The sequence below is a fragment of the Mauremys reevesii genome, linkage group 10 (assembly GCF_016161935.1).
Source record: "Mauremys reevesii isolate NIE-2019 linkage group 10, ASM1616193v1, whole genome shotgun sequence".
NCBI classification, from domain to species: domain Eukaryota; kingdom Metazoa; phylum Chordata; order Testudines; family Geoemydidae; genus Mauremys; species Mauremys reevesii.
This window is the reverse complement of record NC_052632.1, coordinates 26,672,433-26,693,193: the sequence shown is the minus strand read 5'-3', so window position 1 is coordinate 26,693,193 and position 20,761 is coordinate 26,672,433. Positions and strand designations below refer to the sequence as shown.

Below are 20,761 nucleotides of genomic sequence, written 5' to 3'. Positions count from 1 at the left end.
TTTGTACTAGGGATGGCTTGGGAAAAACAGGCATTGGGTTGAACTCTTGCCTAGCCTCTATCCTGACCCCTCCTGTTCTCCAGGACCTCCCATCAGAGGATGGGTGGGCAACTCACTTCCTCCCACCACTGCAAGGTGGCCTTCAGAGGGCAGGCAAGGTGGGAGGGTCCCAGAGCTCATGATGCAGTCTGAGACCAGAAGTCTACACAGCAACCCTGCAGCCAGAGCCCCACGAGCCTGAGTTGGCTGCCATGGATCAGCCGCAAGAGTCTAGTTGCTGTGTAGACATATCCTTAGAGTCACCCCTCATTTGACCCATGTCGTGGTGGAGCAGCTCAGTCACCCATCTGGTACACTTCAGCCTTATAGATAAGCAGCCATGGCACTCAGGACAGGGAAGTTTTCAGAGGATGTCCAGGTGACCTGCTTTAGTCCCTCCCATTTAAGATGGTCTTTAGGTGATGGCTAGCCACCCCTCTTTGTCGGTTCAATGCAGTTCTGTTTGCCCTATGTAATACTTAGCACAGTACTTTGTATAGCTCTTTTCTTTGTCCAGGCAGTTTACAAAATAATTAATCCTCACCATATATGAGAGAGGTAATTTTATTACATGATGCATCAAAAACTGTAAATGTACATAGAGCCAATGCACTTTCTATGCCAAGAGAAGTTCAATTGAATTCCACTGCACTGGAGATTGTTGTTCTGCAGTGCCAAGCAGGGGATTTCTGGACCTACAAGCAAATGGAATATGTATTCATAGGTCTCTGTAGATTAGATGAGATCATCTATTCTAGCTTCCTGCTCCACTAATGTTCAACACATTTTCCCTTCTGTGCACCTTTTCTGCATAATGGGTTCTTACCTGCCCTGCCCCCCCCAAAAAACCCTTTAGTATTGAGTTCTCTCCTACAGCATTAGAGCTTTCTTTTGCTTTGCATGATGTTTTATGACCAACACCTAAGAAACAAATGATAGACACTACTCCTTAATTTGACATCATGTCAACTCAAGTAAACTCCAGAATGCATAGTAATAACATCAGCATTCTTTATTCACTAACACCTTACGTTTTCCTGTGTTAATTTGTGTAAGGATCCTCACCACTGCATGTCAATTTATTCTTGGTTAAATCTGTTCCTCTGTAGTATTCGTCCTGGACAGGCTGCGTCAAATGGGATAATGTGAGTTAAATAATAAACACTTATCTTTCAAATTTGGTTAATAGTTAAGATGTATGAAATGCATGTGCGATATAGCATAGTGTCCATCCATCTCTTTGGGATGTGTCTGTCTATTGCCTAGCACAACAGAGCTCTGATCATCTATGACTGCGGTCTCTAGTTGCTACCATATTATATCAATATTAAAGGTGTCCATTTAACAGCAAAGCTAGAGTGAGCCTCATAGTAATACTCCTGGGGTAACTGTGTCAATGACATTTTCATCTAGTGAAGCTGACTTGTAAACAGATACAAGGTAGCCCTCAGAATATAACCATTTTGTGGAGCTTTACATGCATTGAAAAGTAGTATTATAGGTTTAGTCTTGAGGTAGATGGATGAAGAATTCAGTCTCGCCACACCAGGGAGTGAATTCCTAAGGCCGGGGCATGGAATGAAATAGACCATTTGCTTTATATGTATTGCCCAAGAGTCCAGGGATGTTTAGATTTGATGTCAAAGCTTTATTTTTATTATTTGACTTTTCTAACACAGAAATATCCCCTTTGCCTTCCCAATTGGGGCGGGGGGGGGCAGACTTTTTTTAAAAAACCCATCATCTCCAACTTATGAAATGTTTTTCTAGTTTGCTCTGAAAACTGCGTGGACTCATGGGTAGGAAAACCACAAGCAGATACGGCGGTAATTGCATCCAGAGTATGTAGGGAGCAGCCATATATCTCTTATTGTTGGTCTCTTGTGAAAGGCGGGCTGATATGGAATTTCACATGAAGGGGGAGGGGAGAATGCCTGGAAGAAGCAGTGTACTGTTGGTGAGGGTAAAGTGTGCTCAGACCTTGAAGGGGTTAAGAAGTCCAGTAATTATTGCAGAGGCTTCACCAGAGTGAGCTCTGGAGGTTTGTGTAAACAGTTTTCCAGAAGTAGGAAGCGAGTGGAGGTCTTTGCAAGAGCATGGCATGACTGCAGGATTTGATTCTTTGGGGGTGGGCTGGTAATAATTTTGGCAAGCTGAAACAGAGCAGAATGAGAGTAAACAGCACTGCAATAATCATCTGGTAGTTATAAAGGGAGGATGGGTGCACATCCACAGGCACAAAGGTCTGGTAATGTTGTTTTAAGGTATGGAAATAAACCAAAAGTCCAAATGACGGACTGTGTGATTTCTAAACATTTTGGGTGGACCCAACAGAACAGTGTTGCTCCAGCACAAACAAGCGTGTAAAATGGGATAGTAAGACTGCTGGATAAAACTAGTTAGTGCTAGTATTTCTGTAAGATTTAGAATAGTCTGGAGTCCAGTATTTTGCCCAATTGGTGGGGTGTGATCTCAAATGTCACCTGAGGAAACTGCTGAAGATGAAGATAGCTTCAGTTGAGTAACCAGTAATTTGATTTTTATATCTTTTTAACCTGATGAAGGGTTTGGATGGGCTTAAAACCAGAGGAAATATGCAGTGGTCTATAGAAAGCAGAGGCTTCAGAGAGAGAAGGGATTCCCAGTGCAGTGAGGCAACCTGAGAAGACTTGATTAGTTTCAGTCTTTATAAAAAGTACTATATTCTGAGCAAGCAATCAGCAGGAGAGCAAATTTTACGACACCTACCCCCAGTACAACATAACTACCTCACAATGACTTACTGAGCAGTATACCTTTCCAGATCACATTTTATAACCTAATCTCATAGGGAAGAATACTGCTCTGCACCTTTCGCCTGTACACATCCTACAATGCTGTTCATGAACGTTCTAATGGTATGCAGGGGGTGGAGGGTAGTTTCTGCAGTACAGGCACAGCAAAGGACTGCTGCATACAATCCTTGGGCTGTAACTCCTGGAGCTGCAACATACAATTAGGCCCTGCTCAAACAATGGAGTTGAATTCTTGCCATTGTCTGACAATTTAATCCCTGATCAGGACCAGTCAATGTGCAATCTAGTTATAATCTGTGTTGCAAGTCACTAGAAAAGTCCATCCAGTGTGTTCCCCATGCTAGAGAAGAAGAAGTCTTATATGATGACAAGCAGCCCCATCTGCTGGTTTCCAGGCCAGCCTTTCACATACTGTGGCATCCTTAGGATGACATGGTTAGCTCTATATTGCCGGTTAATATTTTTACAGCTTGTTTTTGATGTAAAAATTGTTTTAATGAAAACTGGAGTATTGGCTCAATCAATCATACAATATGCTTTTTTCATTGGCTTGGTTTATTGTTATTTTTGTAAAAATGAAAAGAGCTCAGATTTGTTTCTCTTGAAAAGTGAAGGAAAATATTCCAGTCCCTACAACTCATCTCTCAGAACTACTCATTAAGTCAAACACACTGTCCAAATGTCTAATCAGAATTGCATCCAAAGTGGCTGGTGTCCTACCTGTATTTGGAAACGTGAATTGGGCTGCTTGCTTCCTCCCACAGGAAAATCTATGAGAGGGAGGTAAAGAAGGGGGAATCTCAGAGGCTTTCCTTGAAGTGTTGTCTTCCCAATCATTCCTTCCAGCGGGGCTGTCTCCTTGTAGAAATGGGGCCTGCCTCAGACCCCTTCCATTGCTTGGAAATTGCATGAGCTCCCTGAGAAATGCATACACAAAGGCGTATTTAGGGCTGAAGAGGGAGATTTGCCTGAGTTTGGAGCCAAAGCTTTCAAACCCAGCAATGCAAGCATTGCTGGCCTAGAAAACGTGCTGCCTGTAACAGAAACAGTCACTTTATGGAAAGGCTTCCAAAGCACTTTGGCTTTTATATCATCCAGTGTTTCCTGCTTATTTTCCTGGAGCATGTGTTGAGACCTGTTCTCATTGTGTGATTCCAGGGAATTGGGTACGAATGGTCATGTTGAAGTTTAATTCTTCAGTTGCAATAGGCTACTTGGATCTCCTGCTATGCACCGACTAATCTTCTGGCTATTATAAGGTTAATTTTCTGGAGGGTTAAAGCAGATAGTACTTTACTTGGCATTTACAGCTATGGAAGGAAAACCTCTCTCAGGCATTTGGATCCAAGTGGTTTCTCTCTTGCCATCAAGTCTCTGAATTCCTATTCTCTCTTTTGCCAATCAGAAGTGTCCACCTCCTCACTCTCTCTCATTAGCACAGTCCTACCCCTGTGATTGCCTGAACAGCTAGAAGTAACACCCGAATACCAGCCACCAGGTGCCTACATAGCTATTGCTGTCCCTCAAGTGAGGTTGCCATCTGTCCCGGGGCATTTGGGATTTTTGTGGGGCCGGTGTAGTGCTTGCAGAATCTGAAGGCCTCACAGATCCATTCAGGGTTGATGCAATGCCTGCACAGCTCATTAGCAATATGGAAAAAACTCTTTGTTACCTGCCATTGTAATGGACTCTTGGCTTTGCCACCAAGGAGAGTTCTTCTGAAACTTCTGCAGCTGTCTCCCAACGGGTGCAGCTAACAGTCCCCTGCCGGTGCTTTCATCAGTTCTCCTGCCCATTGGAATCCAGAGCTCATTGCGTCCCTCTGTTTTGATTATTGGGCCACATACCGTATATTCCATCCACAGCGGAACACCTTTATATACATTACACATACACACGGGCTAACTACAGAACTACCCTTCATTTCCAATGTTAACGTGCCTGGTTTCCTGCCTGGTCTCAGAAGTAAAAGCAAAAGTTCAGGGGGAAAATGAAAGTCCTTCTGGTGCAATTTTATTTAAGTGTTAGCTCCCAGGAGACCTTTATTCTGTACAGGTGTCCATGTAAAATGAAAAAACGCCACAGAAATAAAAGCACCCAAGTGTTTGTTTTTTCATTTTTATCCTTGACTAACAAATTCAATCCTCAGTACACTTATTGTGTCTCCTCACTAATGTTAATAGCAACTGCAAGAGTTCATCCACGGGAGAGCAGCTTGTGAATCCTCTCCTTTCACTGGCTGACCAGAGAGATAGTAAATATAAAATCCAAGGGAAAAAAAAACTTGCAGACTGAAGTAGCCCCGTGTAAGCTTGAAAGCGTGTTTCTCTCACAAATAGAAGTTGGTCCAGTAAAAGATATTATTACCTTTCCCACCTTGTTTCTCTAATATCTCGGGACCAACACACCTACAACACCACTGCATATAAGGAAAAAGCTGACCAATAAGTGGTATTTCAGCTCTTTATCTCACAGTAATAAGTACAAGGGAAAGGCCCACAGAGAGAGGAGTCAGGCTACAGGGATCTCTTCCTGAACATTGTCATATTCAGTAACTTTTTTTGAAATCCGACTGCTCCTTTACAGCAAGTTAAGTTAGTCACTGGCATAGGTTCGTGGAGGGTTGTTCTTCATCACAAATAATATATTCCTGAGGAAGAGATGCAGTTTCTGTTCCTAGCAGGCAAGGGACAAGCCAGCGTGGTATGGATTCGGTTTTTCAAAGCCTCACCCAACATATGGCATTTTGTGGGTAGTGGTAGGTTGCTTGCTTTTTTTTTTTCTCTTCTCTCTTTGTAGGGGGGGTTCAAAATCAGGTTTCATTTTATCTGAACCACCAAAGGCAGGTGGCAGGGGGCTGGGTAGGGGGTGGAGTTCCACTTTTATCACATCTTTAATTTTTAGGAGCTGTTGCTGGCAATTTAAGGTATACATCCATTTATTCTACAGACCTGGCCTACTGGCCTCCTAACTCCCTGCCTGCAACCAAAATCTCGTAGCTCAGGGAAGCCTCCTCTGAACTCGCAGCTGTGAACCCAAGAGTGTGAATGATTGTTAGTAATTTGCTCCAAATGCTTCCTACGGCATCATCCAGGCCCACCGACGGGGGGACAAAAGGGGCAATTGCCCAGGGGCCTGGGTGATTTAAAAGGGCCCAGCCGCTGCTGAAGTAGCGGCAGCAGCGGCCAGGAGCTCCAAGCCCTTTTAAATCACCCAGGCAGGCCGCAGGGCTCCTAGGCACGAGTCGGGTGCTAGCGGTGGCGGTGAAGGCAGCTGGGTGGGTATGTGGAAGCCCTGGCCGTGCCAGAGGAGCATGCCCAGCAGCACAGGCGTCCTGCTGCACACGCCCCCACACACAGTTCAGTATATCACTAAGATTGATCTTTGGCCAAAGATACAAAGCCCCACATTCAGCACATGCATACAAGTGACTTTTCCTCTCAAGATCAGATAAAGTCCAATATTTTAACTAGCAATGAAAATTTGTGTTGTATGTTTTATTTCAACTTCCTCTTCCACAGCATATGTATTAGATGCGATCCTTCATATCCTATAAGGAATTGATTTCATACAGGTAGTTGAAGGCTGCTATCAAATCCCCCCTCATTCTTCTCTTCGGCTGACTAAATAAGCCCAGTTCCTTCAGCCTCTCCTCATAAGTCATGGGCCCCAGCCCTCTAATCATATTCATTGCCTTCCACTGGACTCTCTCCAATTTCATTCCATAATGTATGTATTTAATTTAAATATATAATTCAAAATAACAAATTCTACATCTTATATTTAGGCTCACAATTTGTTTAATACTGGTGCTGTAACTGGAAAAAAAAAGTTAACTACATCAAGCAACTCCACAACTTACGTAGATTGGGTTCTAATGTGTTATCAATAGGATAAAAAGTAGTGTCGTAAACCTCAGCCATCCCTTTCTGGGGGGGCCTAGTGACTGTTCTGCCCTGAGGCCCAGGGCCTGTCATCATCTGTCCAGAGCAAACAGTAATCTGCGCAAATACAAACATTCCAGACCAATAGCAGATCCCCTTAGCGGATAGACACATTAGGAAAAACTCTTTCTGGCCATTGTTAAAGCTTCAAGATTTTAACGTGCCCACATACCTTTCATCCCATACAGCACATTACAAAGTTTAAAAGCGCAACCGCTTACTAGCATATTTTAGGGCCACACCCCTACTGATAGATCTCTTAAGAAACGCAGCTCTTCTCAAGCAAACAAGAGCTGCACAATATAAGCCTGGCATGACACTGCCCTGGCACAACTCAGCCACCTCACCTAGCAGTGCACTCTTTGCATTAGTGCACTGCAGAGGCTTTTTGTGGTTCTGACACTCCACACAATATATATGCTCTTGTCCACAATTTCCTGCCTGTGCCTTTCCTTTCCTCTCACTTCTCCTCCTCCCCTTGCACTTTGCCTTGGATATCTGGCGGGCTTGTAGCCACTCCGGTAAGGTCATACCACATCACCCACTGTTTCACATTTGAGCACAAATCAAAGCTATAGACATCACCCCCCGCCGAGCTGATGCAAGTGCAGGCGCAGTATCACTGTCCTCCTAATCATAGCATTGGCACAGCTGCCAGTGTGTGAGCAAGGAAGGGGTTTCATACCAGAGGAAGAATCTTTGGCAAAGGGCACCCAGCAGCTTAAGCTTCAAATGTATTTTGTGTGTTTGGGGGCAGGGAAAGGCAAATGATGAGCCCTCTGTGACGTGTTCTTTTATTACAAGTGCTACATAAGAGGCTCTAGAAGAGCTGATTTGGGCAATCGCAGTCTCAAGGCAAAGTTTACTAATGTAGGTAAAGCAGCACAGAATCACATGATCAGGTTACTCTGCAGATAGGTGTTTAGAGAACTGGAATCTCCTACCTCTTTGTCTAGAGTTTGTCACAGAAGATGGTAATGTAATGTCCACTACAGCCCCTCTGAGACCTCGTGGGGGCAGAAAAGACTATAGCCTGCTCCATGCACATGGATGCACCAATGACCCAACAAGTCTTTCATCTATAACTACTATATTTACAGAGGAATCTAAGTGGGTGGGGGCGTGGCCTTCAAATCCAGGGAGTGCTTTTCCATTGGCTGAGGTGGTGATGTAATGGAGCAAAGTGCAGTGGGGTTGGTTGAGTTTATATTCATAGTTATGGTCTTGGAGTATTTGCCCTGTCAATTACTCTTCTCTCTCTTCCCCCCAGTGTTCGCAGGCAGACAACAAACCGGCCCCCACCAGCTGGAGGGAGACCTAAACCACAGCCAAAACCCAAGCCTCAGGTACCGCAGTGCCGGGCACTGTATGCATATGATGCTCAGGACACAGATGAACTTAGTTTTAATGCCAATGACATAATTGATATAATCAAAGAAGGTAAGTAAAGAAGTTGGTGGGTTTTTTTGTTTGTTTTAAATGTTCTTTGTTCACAAATTGCTCCACAATCCCCACGGTACACTGTCATTGTTAATGTGGGGGTTTTACAGCTAACTGCCTGGACATTTTCCTGGAGAATGACTCCTGCATTTCTTGAAGCAGTAGAAGGCCTGCTTTTGGGACAGGCAGGATAAAGAGGAGCCTTCACACCTGTATTGTGCCCGCCCTAGATTGCTTAGTTGAAGATAATGAATATTTATTCCCCACTGTGGAGTTCAAAATCAAGTGCTCCACCATTGCCTCTGGTTGCATGCATAAGACCATGACAATGGCTAAAGCACATCAGCTGAAAAGCAATTAATGATGCAGTTCCAACACCAATCCCCTCCCCCCCAAGTGAATAGCTAAGGCCTTGCAGTGTGTCCAGGTTAGCCAATCCAGACTCTCAGAGCCCTTTGTATTTGGGCTCTAAGGAGTAGCTGTGGAAGGGTTTTGCCAGTCTGCACAAAATTAAAAGAAGGCTAAAAAAGGAGAGGGACTGAACACGAAATAAGGATTTCTAACACCTCACTGCTCATTCTGCTCTTCTTGTCACAGATCCCTCAGGCTGGTGGACAGGCAGATTACGAGGGAAGCAAGGACTGTTCCCCAACAACTATGTGACCAAGATATAACAAAATACTAAGATGGTTTTGTTAAATGAAGGATAGCGTGACACTACCAATAATTGAAAAATAAGATGCTTTCCCCTCCCTCTCTCGCATGAGGACAAATGGCAGGTCTCAGAGGCTCTAATTCTTAGCAGCATCTTCACCCGTGAAGTTGTATACAAGCAAGAAAAAAAGTCACTGTTTACTGGCCATAAAGCAAATGTGCAAATCTATGCCTCAGATACACGTATGGAAGTAGTGAAAAATGAATTATTTATTATATTTAAACCTGTTTCTAGTGCGGAGTGAATGAAGGTGTTTAGTCCTTATAGTTTTCTTGAAACTGCACAGTGCTTTGCAATCTGGGGCTAGGGACTTTGGAAAGGTTGTATTTAACAAGTGCCTTTAGTTTTTATACCTATATATGTATATATATAATGAAGATGGCCTTATATGCACATTTCCTCTCATGCAGCTCACTCCGGGGACTACGGTAAGAATGCTGCTACATGTCACACCGATTTAGGATTGGGGATGGTATATTTAAATAGTTCTGTACAGATGTGTAATGGAGCTGAGTTATTGCTTGCCAGTAAAGTTTAGGGATTCTAAAAGGCACCGCCAAAAAAAACCCCATCTGCTCTATAATGCTGCCTTCTCCATGATTTGTAGTAGAATATGGCTGGCCCATGTTGGATTTATGTTTAATCCTATACCTGTTACAGGAAGCAACTCTTTCCCCTGAGCTGTACATGTATAGGAGCAGATCATATACTGTATATAAAACTCTACTATAGTAGAAATATGTATGAATGTACAATGTAGTATTCACTGTTCTTATTCATAAGGTAGTTTTATTAGAAGTTTTGTGCCAGGTACTTCCAAATATGCACTATTCTTTTAATGATAAAACCAGTGTTAATGCTTTTAAGCCCAGTTGCCTCCCCCACTGTTTAAAATGACCGTTGCTTACCATGTAGATATCAACATCCATCTTTTTCTCCTGACACTCCCTCAATAAAATTGAAGAACTAATGAGCTGAGTTGGTTTGTTGAATTTGTAATGTGTCTGTTTTGCTTGCATGAGTACTTGGAACTCTTTTCAGAATGGATAACTAAGCTCCCAGCATTCCAGAGAAGGAAGCAGTAGGGTCTATAACTATATAAAAAGGCTCTTTCCTCTGAAGACAGATACACTGAATGTTCCTCTTAGCCCATGGATGAGTGGTGGGAACCTGCGAGCCGTATACAGCCCATCAAGGTAATCTGATTGCGAGCCACAAGCCAGGTTACTGACATTGACCATCTGCAGGCATTCTTCCCCCCCAGATCCCAGTGGCCATAGTTCACCGTTCCTGGCCAATGGCAGCTGCAGGAAGCAGCAGGCTGCAGGGCTGTGCTAGCCCCTACTTCCCACAGCTCACATGGGCTAGGAACAGCAAACCATGGCCACTGGGAACTGTGTGGGGGTAGTGCCTGCGGACAGTCACTGTCAGCAAAACATCTCACAGCCTGCAATCAGCTTGCCACAGGTTACCCACCACTGGGTTAGAGGGAAGTACTGCACTATCCCTCCACAGTGCACTGGGTGTAGATTAAGTGCCTAAAAGGATGTGCTGAACACTGTACAGAAACAGCCAAACCAAGCGCAGGCCTTAGCCCCACCAATTTACAATCCAAAGTCAAAAGTGAGAGGCGAGTTAGGAATAGCCAACAAAGGAGAGACATGGAGAGCTGATAAAAGATTCATTTATAAAAGAGAAGGCATTGTTCTAAACAAAAGGGGCACAGACTGGTTTCAGGAGTAGTATTAGCTTACTTCTCCCAGCTGATAAAAGTAACTTCTACGCTAAGAGGCATTTGGAGGAGAGGATAGTGTTTTGGTGAACAAGTTTTGGAGTGTGTTCCTTGTAACCCAGCTCAGCTTAGACTAGGTCCAGGGGAGCAGGGAGAGGGAACTTCACCATGGAGAAGCAGGCACTGCCAATAGGCACCAGATGAAATACAAGAAGAGATTACAAATGGAGGTAAGATAACAGATTGGAAGGGTCAGCATATGGCTCCTTCCCACTTAAAGTACCCAAACTTGTTCTGTTTGTATAGCACTGATTAAAGGGAATTTTGGTCTGCATAAGGCTCCTCATCACTACAGTGATGTAAACAGAAATGGGTTCAGGCAGCCACACTGACCTGGTAGCATGCAGTAGAATTGTCACCACCAAAACATTTATCTTTAGTATCACCATCAGTGCACTAGGTGAGGCAAAAACTATCATTTTCCACACAATATAACAGAGGTAAATTGTTTGAGGCTGGCCAGGGCACTGTCACTCAGAATGCTGTACAATATGTAGTTTAATTAAGACAGGTATGCTTAAGGCCCTGCTCAGTTGATCACCTGCCATTTTTATTGTGCACCTACCTGCCCATGTAATGGAGGAGTAGACAATGCAAATATACAATTTGATTAACTTAGGCATAGTGGAATCTATCACTATGCTATAGACTTCCATGAATTCAAGAAGTTGGCCTAACAATTAAATCCACTATAAACAGAGGAAGAAAGGTTCTGATTTTTGTTGAGATGTGTTTTGCTAATGTACATCATTGTATGAGACACACATTTACAATACTAGCAAATACTGTTAGCCTAGGACTTGTCCACAGGAAAGGTGTTTCTGATTATGGTAGGGAATCCATTTAAAGTCTAAATTAAATGCCTAATTCCCTGTTCAGAGACACTGCAAAAGAGCTCCTGACTGATTCCAGCTGTAGACAAGCCTCTACTCAAGACAAGCCATTAAAGGGAGGCAGTACTGTGCATGCTGTGATCTCAGATGCCATCCCACAGCCATATGGCCACTGCAGCAGATTCCTAGTAGCCTTATTGTGGAGCATTAGGGGTGCAAGTATAGAGATAAGCAAAGTTGTTCAGAGTAGCAGCTTTTGACACACACCACCCCCCCCAAAAAAGTTGGAGCAGTTCCAGGAACTGCTCCAATTGCCATGAAATTTACTGAAAGTTTAGGCCTTAGCCCATTTCAGGACTTTGGAAGAGGTTTGAACTTGTGTTTCCTACACTGCAGAAAAGCACTCTAGCCCATGGAGGAGGAGATTTCTGGGGCAGGGTTTTGTCTTCTGTTGAAGCTTCTCCAAATTCAAGTCCCTACCCCAGTACCTAATCAAGTGGGTCTCCTACCTCCTAGGTGAACACCCAAATCACATGCTTTCTCTAGCCCTGTGGCCATCCATTGTCAGTTCATAATGAACTGACAAGTAGTTTAAAAGCTGCTGGAGTTAAGCTAGTTCGAGGTGGAACCTTCCCCCCCACCCCCATTGCCAGTTTCCTACTATCTTCCTCCTTCCAATAGCAGTAGGAAGCTTTAGTTATGACTGGAATTAAGCTAGTGTCACCTAAAGGGGTGGATGATTTTTTCCATTTTCGAGGCAGCTCAGCCCTGCAAGAGTAACTGTCTGGACATAAGGTACAGCTTACAGATGCTCAATTTCTGCTGGCCTCCATGCATCATACACCAGTCATGGTTAACTCTACTCATAAATGCAATTTGGGACAACTGTAGATTTTAATCTGTCTCCCCAACAAAAGCCAGGCTGCTCCAGTTTATGAGTGGAGATTACATCTAGATATGCTCCTGTTTGCCAGATTCATGTCAACTCCATACTCTATTATGAGGGTCATCAAGTCTACCCAAAGTTTACTGATTGAGGTTTTTCACATTTCTTAGGAAAGAAATGTTCTCACAAGCACCATCTACACGTACTATAAGTAATGCCCAGGGAGAGAGATTTTTTTTTAAAAAAGGAGCTTTATTTCTAGATATACAAGAGTATTAGAGGGCAAGTTTAAAAGTTTGCTTTCAGGGGGAATCTGAGGTGTCTGTACTAAGATTGAAGGCTATGTACAAAAGCAGCAGTTGCGCCTCAATTAGGCACATGTTGACAAAGTGCATGGAGTAGGAATGGTCTACCTAGGATTATCCCAAGAGAGATGAAGCAAGATCTTTTACTGTTTTGGAATTCAGCTGAGGAATTGTGCTGATCCTCATGAGTTTGCTGCTTGCATACTTGTTCCTTATGGCCTGTAGGAATGAGAGAGACTTAAGTTTACATAGATCTATCTCAATCATTGCATGAAACAGACTATTAGTAAGTGGTTAAGCCACCTACCCACGTCCACTGAAGCACTTTGAAAAGGGGTCAGGAAGTTGCTTAATAGTCAAAAGAGGTAGCAAGAGCATACTCTTAGTATTGCTCTATAAAAAGCAGACATCTGTCAAGGTAATTAGTGTTACTTAACATTTCAAAAACAAACAATTAGATATTTGCCCTTAGCATATACTTACAGTGTATTTTGTTAAGTTCTCATTTACTCTTACTACATTCTTGGCCATATGTTGCATAATTAGCATAAGATTGTCTTCTGCATACCCAGTGTAGTACTGCTGCTTTACACCCTGCAATACAAGACTAGTCAGAACCCTAGAGTAGCATCTTAAAGCAGAGTATGACTGCCTGAGGCACTACAGTTAAATTACAGTTGTCACCTCTAATGTCCAGTCTAAACTTTACTTCAGGTAACAAGTTCAGCTTGAGCTTTACCATGTGTGGCTTAGATCAGAATCATCCTTGCTATTAGGCTAGAGTAGTGGCATCCAACTTAGATATATGAAACCCTTACAACCATATTTCAGGAGCATCAAGGAGGCCACAGATTTTCTTGAATCTTGTGTGCTGAGCAAGTTCAGCTGGTGGAAATTCCTCAACAGTTGCTAAGCACCTACTCAGCACACTTCTAGCCCCTGTGCTGCACAGAGCAGTTAGGAGGAGAGGTCACCTGTAACAGCATGATTCAAACACTGGAGTTTGAGAATTGCAGGGCACAATTCAAACATGTTTTGTTCATAATCCAGGTGCAAAGTTTACTTAAAATTGCTCAAGGGCCACAAGTAGACAACTTTTGACTGCCTGTCCCAGTAAAACATGTGCCACATTGTCTACTGTGGTATCCTGACATTTCCTAGATGTGGTGTTTCCCTACCTTGTCCAAAAACTGGTTCTATGCAAAAGCTGTAAACCAAGCTAACAAGTTAGTGCAGATCATTTAGAAGAAGTTCAGCTGCTGTGGTTGGAAATCATGTAATCACCTTTTTTTGTAATATCAGAAAGCACTGCTTTCTGAAGTGAATTCAGATACTGACCAAAGCCATTTCACTGACTGAAAATTACTACCAGGCTTTGCCATTTAGTGCTCAAGGACATTTTGAAGCAGATGAGTATTTTCCCTTGCATTAAAAGATCTCTCAAGGCATGTGGTCAAGCTGGCGTTTCCTGCCTGTTTTTCCTGAGGATAAGTTTAGTTACTTGCTAGTATGGGCCTGTGCATTAAGTAGCACTGTGACAAAAAAATGTTCTAGCCTTCCAACTGATAGGCCTGAACATGCCAATGCTTAAGGGCAACAAGCTACAACCATTCCATTTATTACAACATTTCTTGGATTATTTATGCTACCACATATGCTTTGAAGTTACCTCACTATTCTGTTGGAGTGCAGCCTACATGCTTCGGAAGTCTGACAGCAGTCTATTCTGTGGCCTTGAACAAATCACAAAAGCAACTCACCCATTCGCCTTGCCCCAGAACCTTTTGAGACAAGCATAGGGCAGCAGCTGCTATCTCTGAAGGATGATGATGTATCATATCATAGTCTATGAGTGTCAGCTCCATCAGGTACTTTGCTAGTGTATGTTGCTCAGCATCAGCCTGCCAGATCAACAGCTTGTTAGTTCATGAAGTTTGTCACTTCATGTAATAGGACCATCAAGGTGGTCCAGGTTAATCTACTTTATATTCTTCCTCCTGTTTGGAGGACAGTTGTTGACCCTGTTCTCTTCAGTCATACAAGTCTTTGCAACTATGTTGGAAGATAATCAAATTCCCACTTAACCTGGGAAAACAGGTTAAGGTTCTCTTGTCCTCCTTCTCCTGAAGTTAACAGGGCTCAAGTTCAGTCTAACAGGCATGTGGCACTGTAGTGTTTGCAACAAGCACTGCAGCATAATATTAGCTTAACAGACTTGCAAATGAGGAGAGTCCCACCTCTCCCTAAACAGAGGCTAGAGTAAGACAATGGATTAGTTACACTTATCAAAAGCAAGCTTGGTATTAGCTCATTTTCACCTGATAAGGCTTCTATACTTTGAGCTTGCAAGTGAAACTATTACTATTAAAATTTCAATTCCTTGTCTCCCTTCAGTTTACAACAAGCAGCTCACAATACACTACAACCACAGTTTTAGTATTTTTTTTTATTTATTTTTTTTAAAGACAGAACAGAAGCCTCAACATGATTGTAAAAGTTGAGATGTTCATGTTATGAATTGCAGCAAAGGCTGATGCTTGACTCAAGTTACTTTGTGGTCATGAACTCAATACTGCTCAGTCCTTTTCCTACAAGAAGCATTCAGCTATATACATGGCCCACCTACCAGACAGTCTCCTTCCTACACCCCATGAGCCTCCATTGGCTCATCATGCTTTAAGTCACAAGGTAAGGTTACTAGCATCTCATATGCAGGAGGATTTTAAGATAGCTAGAGGAAGTACCTACCTCACCAGCTTTTGATGCTCTCCTTAAGAAGTGAAGTGGTAGAGGGCGTCCCAAGTCAAAGTTCAACTCCTTAAGAATCATCATTTCCATCTCTCTGATCTGAGAGCTAGAGTACGCATTGTCAGTGATGTAAACAAAATCCGCAATATCAGGGGAGAATATCTCCTCATACTTTGAGGCAAGAAGCAATGCTGTAACACCAGCCAGCTGAAGCTTCTTACGGGATACTGCGTGAATCTGTATAAGGTAACAGGAGTTTAGAGAACTGTTAATCTTAGTGATGTATTACCTTTCAGCAAGTACAAGGTATGTGTTTCCATTTAGTGCATCAGTACATTTATTTAGATTTTCAGCATGCAAGACACCTAGATTTAGCCTTGAGATACATTTGTGTCCCTAGAATGACTAGTGTTATGTCAGAACTCCCCGTTCCGCCTCCATTTTAGCTCATGTAGAAAGTTATAGGTTAAGAGATTTTATGTTTGCCTGGAAGATCTGTAACCCAGAATCCATAAACAGAGGACAAGAGTTATTTTGGATGGTACTAATTTAGTGAGTCTCCTGATCCAAGCACATGTTGTACAGGCTTATGTTTCAGATACTTACTTGTAAAAAGCGGTCCATAATCGCAACACACATATACAGTGTTTCCTGCAAGAGCTGAAACCTTGAGTGGACCTGAACCAGCCAATCAACTAGAATTGCACGCATACGCCCATTGATCTCCTTCCCATTGAGGTAGTGTGGACGTACTGATTGCTGCAGCTGTTAAAGAGATCAGTATGAAACAGACTGAAAGCTTAATTTCACTTGAATGTGTAGTACTTAAGCATCCATACCTCAAGCTGCCTCAGATACAGATAAATATCCTTTACATAGTCACTACAGAGTTGAGGATTTTCCCAATCATCAGAATCAATATCCTCTATGTTGTTAAGCAGCACATCAGAGAAAGCTTGGCATAGGTCCTCTTCTTTCATGGATACATCCATAGGGGTTGGAGACCGAATCTAGTAGACAGATTATATAATCACTGAGGTTCATGCATTAAGTCTCTCATTTTAAGACTCTTCCCTCTTACCCCCACATGAGTTGTGAGTTTGCCTGTAATACAAACTAGGCCAGCAGCCACCAAAATGGTATGTTGAGTCTTAGGTTTAAGATACCTACAATATTTGAGCCTATAAGGCCTTCATCCAATTATAGCTATATTTCATGATCTGACAAGTCCTTTTGCAAGTCCTAACAGGGTAGTGTTAATGTCACATCCCAAGACAGTTGCTACTGTGAGCTAATAGACTGAAGCCAAGAATAATATAAAATTAGTCTGATCTTTTTCTGAAAAGGTGGATAAGAGCACATCTATAGACCAAGTGTTAAAGCTCTGGCCTAGAAAGGGCTAGAGTGGAGGACCAAAAGTTAGGAACTGGAGAATGGCATAGGAATTTGCTATTTCCTACCTTTGGAACAGTCTCTTCTTTTAGAGTTAAATTCACGGCAGCTGAAGGTTTAGGTTGTGCAGTTACATTTGCTGGTTTAGTAGCTCCTTTTGTAGTTTTTACAGGTACTTTGAAGCTCTCTGTTTTCTACCAGAGGAAAGAAGAACAGTTAACACAGAACTAATAAGATACTTTTCTGACAGCTAGAGTTGAACTACAGCTTTACCTTGGCTGCATATGTTCCTCTGGTTGTAACTCTATTCCCAATCTCTTCCAAAGCAGCCCTTTTGTTAGTCACTTGACTTTTGGCTTTGTTAAGTCCTGTCATAGCATTCTCCACCCCTCTAGTAATCTGCAAGGGAAATTGTAAGTAAGGTTAAAAAAAGCTTAAGACAACTCCAAGTAGAATTAGTTACTTTCAGATTACTAATCTCAAAGTCACCCCACCACCATGATATCTGGGCACCCTCAGTAACACTATGTGTCACTGCACCATGTTTTGTTTCACAGCACACATCTGCTCAGCAGGATAGGAAGGAGAATTAGATTAGAATTTTTATAGAGAGTGCAATTAAAAACTGATTACATTTAAAGAGATTCTAGATGAAGTTACCCAAATCTTGTTCTTCCTCACTGGAAACCATGCTTTTTTTAGCATCAATTTTAGAATGCTCACCTGTAGCTTAGCTATTTAGTGTGTCCACCCAATTGTAACTAAAGCTGAATTTCCATGGAGATGATCCAGTGACCAAACTAGGTTCTCTTATGTCATCACCTAAAGAGGGAATTACTGCCTTATGCATTTTTACATTGCATGGTAAGACACTGTTGTCTGTCACAGTTATTAGTGTACACGCTGTACTTCAAAGCATCCAAGCCCTGAAAAGCCTTACTGAAACCCAGCCCTCTTTTTTGTTACTGTGATGTTAGAAATATTTCATAAGGACTATAGCTTTCAACAAGGTAAAAAAGCATCACCGCAGAAACGGTAACATTTACATATGCACAAAAGTCTTATGAGAAAACTTACTTCGCTATAAGAACATTTCAGTGGTCACAAGGTAGAAGTTAAATTTGTTATCCCTTTTGTCTGAGCAGTTTGCCCATATTTGGGATTTTGCAACACTGTTTCCATGAGGAAACAGGAGACCAGAGTCAAGTGTATTCTATTCTGAGTGATGCAAAAGATGCATCCGACAGAGTGGGTATTCAACCAGGAAAGCTCATGCTCCATTACATCTGTTAGTCTATAAGGTGCCACAGGACTCTTTGTTGCTTCAAAAGATGCAAACACTCCCATATTCCTGAGCACAGGAAAAAACGACAGGCATTTTACTTGCTGGGAAATCCCTATGCTGTCTCCAGACCAAGTTCAATACCCAAGCAGCTCTGTCTCTGCTCCCACAGGAAAACATGCTCATAACGGCCGCTCTTGCCATCTGCTGAGTTTCCTGCCTGACACACACAACTGAGATCAATACCCCAACCCTGCCGGTCTAATTTGTCCCAGGGAAACCACTCAGGCCTTGCCTACACCTAACACTAACTACATTAGTCAGCGGCATGAAAAATGCCCCACCCCAGGGAGATGCAGTTCAGCCAACCTAAGCCCTGCTATAGACACCGCTCTTGCATTGGCCTGGCTACAGCTCCCACGGGGGTGTATTCACTATAGCAGCGGGAAACCCCCCTCTGGAGGGGCAGCAAGTGTAGACACGAAGATCGTCGTGCAGCAGGCGGGCTGCAAGTATCGCAGCTGAGGCAGCATAAGAGACAGTCTCAGCCCTGCTCGGGCTCTACTTGCAGCCCGGGGCCGCAGCCCCCGAGAGTCCCCCGCCGGGCTACGCAGAAGGACACGGAAGCGCCCCGTGCCCTTAGCCTGACGCCAGGGGTCTCCGCACGGGCGCGCTCCAGCCCGCTCCCCGCAGCCGCGGCCCAGGCCCGCACTCACCGCAGCGCGCCGGACCAGCGCCATGAGGACGGCAGCTCTTGACTGGAGACGGTCGGGCTGTAAGAGCGAGGAGGGAGAACGACCCCTACACCCCTTCCGCCCCCTGAGACAGCTACTACACTAGTACACCAGCGCGCCGCCCTCAGCTTCAAATAGCGCCCCGCCTGTGCTCCCATTGGACAGCTTCGTACGATGCTCTCATATGATTGGCCCAGCTTTCGGGCTCCGCCCCATGCGTTGCCGTGACGATGACCCTTAGCCAGGAAGGGAAAACCGGCTTCGAAGCGCTTCCGCGGGAATTGAGGTTTTAACAAAAACAAGGGTTCAAAAGAAGCCGGTCCGGCTCTCGGCTACGACGGAGAGTTCTCGCGAGCTCGGCCTTGCGCAAAGGAGCTTGGGACACGTAGTCAACTCGGGTGGAGGCGGCGCTCGGACGGGCCAGCCGGTCTTTCGTGGCTGGGCGGCCAGAGCCCGGGGTGGGGCGGGAAGGGGACCAGCCTTGTTCCGCCAGCGGCGCGCTGAGAGGCGGGTCTTTAGAGAGCGGCCCGGTGAGTGCTGGGCGCGGCGCTGCCCAACGCAGGGCGCCGCGGAGGCCTCGCGCGCGTAGGAGCGACTCACCTGGCGGCTCCCGGGCCGCCCTGGGCAGCGCCCCCTGTGTGCGGTTAGGTAACAAATCCTGCGTGTGGAAATTGCACTTTCAGGGTAAAGAGGTGGCCCTGCCGTATGAGGTGAATGTCTTATGTCATTGTTACAGTGCAAATACAGTATTTGTGAGCAAAGTGAGCACTGTACACTGTGTTTTGTGTTGTAACTGAAATTGCTATATTTAAAAATATACAAAATCATTCCATAATACTTAAAACATTTAAATTGGTATTCTATTAACAGTGCAATTAATTGCAATTAGTTTTTAATTATTAATTTGAGTTAATCATGAGTTAACTGCTATTAATTGACATCCCTTATATTTTTATATATATATATATATACATACACACACACACACAGGCTACACCCCGGTACACAGTTTAGTGAGCTGAATCAAGAGATGAGTGCTTTTTTGGGGGGTCATTACACTAATTGAATCTATTTCCCTATGTTAAGTTCTCCTCACACCTTCTATGGGCCATCTTAATTATCACTTCAAAAAAAATTTTCCTCCTGCTGATGATAGCTCATCTCAATTGATTAGACTTTTCCTGTTGGGATGCATACTTCCACCTTTTCATGTTCTCTGTATGTATAAATATCTCCTGTCTGTGTGGTCCATTCTATGCATCCAAAGAAGTGAGCTGTAGCTCACGAAAGCTCATGCTAAAATAAATTTGTTAGTCTTCAAGGTGCCACAAGTACTCCTGTTCTTTTTAGTGCTTTTTCCTCTTATTCATCCAGTTATTTTTCATATTATATATAAGTATGTTAAAGTTCCTAATGGCCTTCAAGGTGCTTTATACCTTGTGAACCAAACCCAACAAAATACCAAGGTCTCTCTGGCATTGAGGGCCCACTAAACCTACCAGAAGCTCATATTGCAGCACAAGCTTATAGATGATGTATTTGGTGGTTAAAATCTGTGCCATTAGCTTATGAAGTTGTGTCTTCAGTGTATCTACAAACTTGATCTTTAAAATGGAAAAGTGGGAAAATTAGATATTGGAAACAGTAACTCCTTGCTTAATGTTGTAGTTATGTTCCTGAAAAATGTGACTTTAAATGAAACAATATTAAGGAAATCCAATTTCCCCATAAGAATTAATGTGAGGGGGGGTTAGGTTCCAGGGAAATTTTTTTCACCAGACAAGACATATACATCTATATCTATCTATCCACACACACTAAGTTTTAAACAATTTAATACCATACACAGCAATGAT

The 20,761-nt window shown here is 43.4% G+C and overlaps 2 protein-coding genes across 7 annotated transcripts in view; one reads left to right on the top strand and one right to left on the bottom strand.

The window, feature by feature from the left end:
* The window catches only part of MYO1E (myosin IE), a 139,122-nt gene extending 129,216 nt beyond the window's left edge, over nt 1-9,906 (top strand). For 3 of the 4 annotated variants that reach the window (XM_039491599.1, XM_039491597.1, XM_039491596.1), the window contains exons 27-29: nt 1,149-1,184; nt 8,049-8,218; nt 8,816-9,906. In XM_039491599.1, the coding sequence (XP_039347533.1) occupies nt 1,149-1,184; nt 8,049-8,218; nt 8,816-8,892 (283 nt within the window). In that variant the 3' untranslated portion in view covers nt 8,893-9,906. The remainder of the gene's footprint in view (nt 1-1,148; nt 1,185-8,048; nt 8,219-8,815) is intronic. The other variant, XM_039491598.1, reaches the window with a different exon arrangement.
* Nucleotides 9,907-12,675: 2,769 nt separating this feature from the next.
* On the bottom strand, nt 12,676-19,045 carry CCNB2 (cyclin B2). Of its 3 annotated transcripts, XM_039493470.1 has the most exons (10): nt 18,888-19,012; nt 17,613-17,711; nt 17,163-17,288; nt 16,958-17,083; nt 16,337-16,507; nt 16,104-16,262; nt 15,498-15,734; nt 14,510-14,650; nt 13,233-13,343; nt 12,676-12,968 (listed from the first exon to the last, which is right to left on the bottom strand). In XM_039493470.1, the coding sequence occupies exons 3-10, from the start codon at nt 17,262-17,264 to the stop codon at nt 12,864-12,866; spliced, it is 1,152 nt and encodes a 383-aa protein (XP_039349404.1). In that variant the 5' UTR covers nt 17,265-17,288; nt 17,613-17,711; nt 18,888-19,012; the 3' UTR covers nt 12,676-12,863. The 3 variants fall into 3 exon arrangements, with proteins under 3 accessions (XP_039349404.1, XP_039349403.1, XP_039349405.1); XM_039493469.1 differs by lacking the exon at nt 17,613-17,711 and having other exon boundaries at nt 18,888-19,045; XM_039493471.1 differs by lacking the exons at nt 13,233-13,343; nt 17,613-17,711 and having other exon boundaries at nt 18,888-19,045.
* Between the last annotated feature and the right edge of the window lie 1,716 nt (nt 19,046-20,761).